The 7247-nt window shown below is 41.2% G+C and overlaps 1 protein-coding gene across 1 annotated transcript in view; it reads right to left on the bottom strand.

The window, feature by feature from the left end:
* The window catches only part of CARS1 (cysteinyl-tRNA synthetase 1), a 57009-nt gene that overhangs the window by 20819 nt on the left and 28943 nt on the right, over positions 1-7247 (bottom strand). The window contains 6 exon segments of the mRNA XM_075065103.1: positions 3923-4026; positions 4756-4784; positions 4786-4860; positions 4862-4875; positions 5507-5611; positions 5613-5630. Of these exon segments, the coding sequence (XP_074921204.1) occupies positions 3923-4026; positions 4756-4784; positions 4786-4860; positions 4862-4875; positions 5507-5611; positions 5613-5630 (345 nt within the window).

Here is a 7247-nt window from a genome sequence, read left to right on the forward strand (position 1 = left end):
TGGTCCAGGCGGCTGAGGTGGGTGGAAGTTGTTGAAATCGTGGTGGAATTTTCTAGAAGTCTCCTTCCCATGGGTCCGATGAGGAAGATGTCATCAATGTAGCGTAGGTAGAGAAGGGGCGTGAGTGGACGAGAGCTGAGGAAGCGTTGTTCCAGGTCAGCCATAAAAATATTGGCGTATTGTGGGGCATGCGGGTGCCCATAGCAGTGCCACTGATCTGGAGGTATATATTGTCATCAAACTTGAAATAGTGTGTGTGAGTATAAAGGCACGAGCTAGCAGCCATTGTGCTGTGGCATCATCAAGGTACTGTTCCTAACAGCTTGTATTCCATCTGTGTGGGGATTTTGTGTAGAGAGCTCTTCTCCATGGTGGCTAGGATGGTGTTTCTGGAGGTGACCAATGCGTTGTAGTTTCCTCAGGAAATCAGTGTGTCACGGAGATAGCTGGGAGTGCTGGTGGCATAGGGTCTGAGTAGAGAGTCACATATCCAGACAGTCCTTCAGTGAGAGTGCCAATCCCGAGAATGATGGGGCGTCCAGGATTTCCGGGTTTGTGGATCTTAGGTAGTAGATAGAATACCCTGGTCGGGCTCTAAGGATGCTGATTTTTTCTGGTGTTAGTGTAGGGAGTGTCCTGAGTAAATGGTCCAGTTTCTTAGTGTATTCTCAGTGGGATCTGAGGGAAGTGGCCTATAGAATTGGTATTGGAATTGGCCTGTCCAATACCAATTCTACAGGCCACTTCCTCAGATCCAACTGAGGAATCACTAAGAAACTGGACCATCTACTCAGGACATCCCTACACTAACCCGAAAAAAATCAGCATACCCTTAGAGCCCCGACCAGGGTTATTTATCTACTACCCAAGATCCACAAACCCGGAAATCTGGACGCCCCACATCTCGGGCATTGGCACTCTCACTGAAGGACTGTCTGGATATGTGGACTCTCTACTCAGACCCTATGCCACCAGCACTCCCAGCTATCTCCGTGACACCACTGATTTCCTGAGAAACTACAACGCATTTCACCTCCAGAAACACCATCCTAGCCACCATGGATGTAGAGGCTCTCTACAAAACATCCCACACACAGATGGAATAAAGCTGTTAGGAACAGTATCCCTGAATGATGCCACAGCACAACTGGCTGCTGAGCTCTGTGCCTTATACTCACACACAACTATTTCAAGTTTGATGACAATATATACCTCCAGATCAGTGGCACTGCTATGGGCACCCGCATGGCCCACAATACGCCATTTTTTATGGTGACCTGGAACACGCTCCTCAGCTCTCGTCCACTCACGCCCCTTCTTCTACCTACGCTACATTGATGACATTTCCTCATCTGGACCCATGGGAAGGAGACTCTAGAAAAATTCCACCACGATTTCACAACTTCCACCCACCATAACCTCAGCCTGGACAATCTACACGGGAGGTCCACTTTCTAGACACCACGGTGCAAATAAGCGATGGTCACATTAACACCACTCTATATCGAAAACCTACCGACCGCTACGCCTACCTTCATGCCTCCAGCTTCCATCCCGGCACATCACACGATCCATTGTCTACAGCCAAGCACTGAGGTACAACCGCATCTGCTCTAACCCCTCAGACAGAGACCAACACCTACAAAATCTCCACCAAGCATTCTCAAACTAACAATACTCGCACGAGAAATTAAGGAAACAGATCAACAGAGCCAGACGTGTACCAGAAGCTCCTACTGCAAGACAAACCCAAGAAAGAAACCAACAGGACTCCACTGGCCATCACATACAGCCCCAGCTAAAACCCTCCAACGCATCATCAGGGATCTACAATCCATCCTGGACAATGATCCCACACTTCACAGGTCTTGGGGTGCAGGCCAGTCCTCGCCCACAGACAACCTGCCAACCTGAAACGTATTCTCACCAGCAACTGCACACCGCACCATAGTAACTCCAGCTCAGGAACCAATCCATGCAACAAACCTCGATGCCAACTCTGCCACATATCTACACCAGCGACACCCATCATAGACCTAACCAGATCAGCACAACATCACTGGTTCATTCACATGCACATCCACCAATGTAATATACGCATCATATGCCAGCAATGCCCTCTGCTATGTACATTGCCAAACTGGACAGTCACTACGGAAAAGGATAAATGGCACAAATCAGATATAGGATGGCACTATAGCAAACCTGTAGAGAGCACTTCAACCTCCCTGGCCACACTATAGCAACTTAAGGTGGCTATCCTGCAGCAAAAAAAACTTCAGGACCGAACTGCAAAGAGATAACTGCTGAGCTTCAGTTCATTGCCAAATTTGACACCAATCAGCTCGTAAAAAAGACTGTGAATGGCTTGCCAATTACCAGAACCAGTTTCTCCTCCTGGTTTTCACCATCTCTACTGCTAGAACAGGGGCGGGGGCCTCACCCCCCTGACTGAACTAACCTCGTTATCTCTAGCTTGCTTGCTAAGCCTATATATACCTGCCCCTGGAAATTTCCACTACCTGCGTCTGACGAAGTGGGTATTCACCCACGAAAGCTCACGCTCCAAAACCTCTGTTAGTCTATAAGGTGCCACAGGATTCTCTGCTGCTTTCACACTTATTTTGCATTATCTACTGTATCAAATTATGAGCATTAAGCTGCTCTTTGTCAAGGTTGTGACTTAACACAACATATTAGACATTATCAACAAACCACTGCAATTTAATGTCTTTAAACTATGATCTTTTTATTTTGGAGTCCCTGTAACAATCTTGTCAGTTGTGAACAAAATGAGGTAATGATAACTTACATTTGTTATGAATCTCTCCTTTGCTTACTATATTTCAGGTCGTGGAAAGATGAATTGTGTTTTCTGGAAGAAAAGTCTCTTTGCTGTGTTTCTGATTCTAGTACATAATGACTTTCCTTCTTTAGACTTGTGTATTTCCCTGAAGCAACAGTTCTTTCTTGTGTTGATGCAGTAAGTAACGTGTATTGCTTAATGCTTTTACTATTACCACAATAAACCGACTGTCATCAGCAGTAATTGATAGCCCAAAACTAATTGCACACCACACTTCAAAAAACAAAACAGGGTGTCAAGTTACCAGTCATGAAAAGGCCCGGCTTAACTGGAGTGATCTGAGTTGCTCACAGCTCGCAAGTGCCATGCAAGTTTTTCCAGACAGCTCTGAAAATGCACCTCAGCCCTGACATGCACCAGTCTTTTTGTCAGTAACTGGCCTGACTCAAGAAGACATTTCCATTGTGCAGAACTGTGTGGAGGATCTGAGATGTGTGTAAGTAGCGACAAGGAGCAGATACTGGCAGCAGTACTATTTTTTTTTTTTTAAATGAAAGACACCAGATAAATTCAGCACGACATATATATGACTCTTGTGCCACTTGGATAGCTAATTATCTCTTCACATTTCTCTCATCACTTTAGGTATTATTGGCATAAAAGGAAATATGTCAAATGTATGTACAAAGAGGCAATAGCTAACGTATTTTACTAAAACAGCATTTCTGGAAGCTGTTTGGTTGGTTTTGTTTTCCAGCCCACACAATTATGAGGGGTCTCAGATTGCTGTATGAAGAATTACAGATAGAGAGTAGCAGCCTTAACTCAAACAAATGTAAATAATTTATAATTTTAACGTAGTTATATTGGATAATGTGCTACTACCCTTAAAATCAATTTTCATTTGATTTTCCATAACACACAAAAAAACATCATCGCATTCACTACAGTAATATAAAAATGGGCCTGCCCTGAGAAGTGTTCTGAGCTCTGAGTTTCCACTGAGTTCAGTGGAGTTGAGTGCACTTAGCTCCTTTTGGGACTGGTTTACATTATTGGGGTATAGAATAGCACAAACTTTAAAGAATAAGGAAGAAGAGAGGAAAGCTTGCTTACATTCAGGAATTTCTCATACTGAATAGCTGATTCCATGGTGTTGTTTGAATAATCCAGTGTATCCTTCCAAGAGTGCATCAGGAAAGCCAGCCGTAACTGTCGTGCTAATTAGAAATTTTAAGATGCAGATGGAAAATCATCATTATTAATTACTTATTGGCCCAAAATGATAGTATCTGACCAACGCACCATCTTAAATGTACTTATCCCCACAATGTGCGTGAGTATGGAAATACTGTTGTCTCCACTTTACACATCTAGAACCAAGGCACAGAGAAGCTCAGGGCCAGATTTCTAAAGGTACGTAGCTCCTGAAAGAAGCAGATAAGTGCCTAGTGGGATTTTCAAAGCACTTTTAAAATCCACTGAGTGTCTATCTCCATTTTTAAGAGTTTAAATGCCTTTGAAAAATCTGGACCTAAAAGACTTGCTGAAGATCACATGGGAAATAGTGGTGGGGTAGGAACTTGAAACCAGGTCTCCTAAGCCCTAGGCTAGTGCCTTAACATACCTCTCTTACCCACATTGATTTGCTTGAAATTGATTCAATGCTCAGTATTCCTTAAATGACTGTAGTATGAACTAAAAAGCATTTTTAGACCAAAATTCAATTACAAAATAAAAAAAAAAGCCCCCCACAAATACTAAACAACCCAAACTTGCAATTCCCATTTTAATCAGAAAATGTATACAGTACAAGAAATAATGTTCAATTTATGGCTTTTTTCTTTTTTTTTTAAAAAAATTGCTATACTTTTCTTGGCTTAATTTTCTTTAAAAAATACATTTTACAAGCTGCATAAAAAGTGTTTCTTCCTCAATAAAGATTTTACCTGTATTTTCTTCAAGCGCATCTTGATAGTAATGAAGTTTTTAAAGATTTAGACATTTTACAGCCAAGTAATCTACCAGTGTGCAAAAAATATCGACCCAGTGATCATTTCAAAGTATGCCTGCAGCAAACACACACGAAAGGATACGTTTGTTTAAAAAAAACAAAAAACCACAACATATGTCCACACGCATAAGGTTTCTGACAGGAAAAAGTAACAAAACAAAGCACCAACGATGATACAAAAAGGATTTTTCGAAATACATTTCCTAAACATGATCAGGAATCATAAATATACTCTTTAAAGCGAAAAATACTGTTCAGATTAGCCCCAATTCTACAATTGGATCTGCATGGGCACATGCATCTGCCTGGAGCTCCACTGACTCCATGGACTCCAAACAGATGCAGACTCCCACTTGCGCAAGATCCAGTTTCAGCATCGGATTCCTGCATTGTACTCATGAATTGCTGCACCCAACCCGAGAGTAAAGAACTCGGTTTTTTCTCAGACAATTTGTTCCTACGGTAGTTATAAATATCCAAGATTACAGTAACCAAAGAAAAGGAGGAAAATTAAAAAAATCTGTTCTTCATTTTCTCCTTTGTGCATTTATCACACCTTGGAAATGATCAATTCACTATTTCACCAGATAAGGGAAACTGTCCTTTAAGAGTTTGGGGTTTCTGGGCTTTTCTGGTATAATTGTTTTTATATAGAAACAAAAGACAGATTGTGAATATTCACCTACCTCAGACTGTGCCATTCATTGTCATAGGGGGGAATCGAGAATCAAATCCCCCTGAATGTCCATCGACTCTCCCAGAATAGTTCCAGCCATAGCAGAGCATTCAACTGTGCCAACCTGGACGGCCCTGTTTAGAGATCACAAGTGACTTGAGTACAGATTAAATATTCCTTTGTATTGTTTTTTTAAATAAACCCTTCTAGGAGAAACTACTTTCTACCCACTCTTTGTGTGTTTCATTCCCTCATTGGTGTGTCCACTAATAATACAAATATATTAATGAAATCGTGGTGGAATTTTTCTAGAGTCTCCTTCCCATGGGTCCAGATGATGAAGATGTCATCAATGTAGCGTAGGTAGAGAAGGGGCGTGAGTGGACAAGAGCTGAGGAAGTGTTGTTCCAGGTCAACCATAAAAATATTGGCGTATTGTGGGGCCATGAGGGTGCCCATATAGTATTTAAATTGTCATTTATCTCTTTTTTTGTTTGTTTTTGCTGAGCAAGTAAAGCTGAAATTGCGCAGGTTAGATGCGCATAAGATGCGACAGACCTGTACTTAGCTTTTCAGAAAGCCTTTGACAAGGTCCCTCACTAAAGGCTCTTAAGCAAAGTGAGCTGTCATAGGATAAGAGGGAAGGTCCTATCATGGATCAGTAACTGGTTAAAAGATAGGAAACAAAGAGTAGGAATAAATTATCAGTTTTCAGAATGAAGAGAGGTAAATAGTAGTGTCCCCCAGGGGCCTGTACTGGGACCAGTACTATTCAACATATTCATAAATTATCTGGAAAAAGGGGTAAATAGTGAGGTGGCAAAATTTGCAGATGGTATAAAACTACTGATACGAACAAGATAGTTAAGTCAAAGCAGACTGCAAAGAGCAAAAAAGGGATCTCAACACTGGGTGACTGGGTAACAAAATGATAGATGAAACTCAATGTTGATAAATCCAAAGTATTGCACATTGGAAAACATAATCCCAACTATACATATAAAATGTATAGTTGGGATTATGTATAATGTATATGTATAAATTAGCTGTTATCATTCAAGAGAGAGATCTTGGAGTCATTGTGGATAGTTCTCTGAAACCATTCACTCAATGTGCAGCAGCAGTCAAAGAAGCAAACAGAATGCTGAGAATCATTAAGAAAGGGATAGATAATAAGACAGAAAATATCATATTGCCTCTATATATATCCATGGTACACTCACATCTTGAATACTGTGTGCAAATATGGTCACCACATCTCAAAAAAGATACATTAGAATTGAAAAAGGTTCAGAAAAAGGTGATAAAAATTATTAGGGGTATGGAACAGCTTCCATATGAGGAGATATTAAAAAGACTGGGACTTTTCAGTTTGGAAAAGAGACGACTAAGAGAGGATATGATAGAGGTCTACAAAATCATGATGAGTGTGGAGAAAGTAAATAAGGAAGTGTTATTCACTCCTTCTCCTAACACAGGTACTAGGAGTCACCAAATGAAATTAATAAGCAGCAGGTTTAAAACAAACAAAAGGAAGCATTTCTTCACACAATATACAGTCAAACCATGGAACTCTTCACCAGAGGATGTTGTGAAGGCAAAGACTATAAAAGGGTTCAAAAAAGAACTAGATAAATTCATGGAGGATAGGTCCGTCAATGGCTATTAACCAGGATGGGCAGGGATTGTGTCCCTCGCATCCATTTGCCAGAAGCTGAGAATGGGGGACAGAGGATGGATCACTTGATGAT

Source organism: Chelonoidis abingdonii, chromosome 4 (assembly GCF_003597395.2).
Source record: "Chelonoidis abingdonii isolate Lonesome George chromosome 4, CheloAbing_2.0, whole genome shotgun sequence".
Taxonomy (NCBI): Eukaryota; Metazoa; Chordata; order Testudines; family Testudinidae; genus Chelonoidis; species Chelonoidis abingdonii.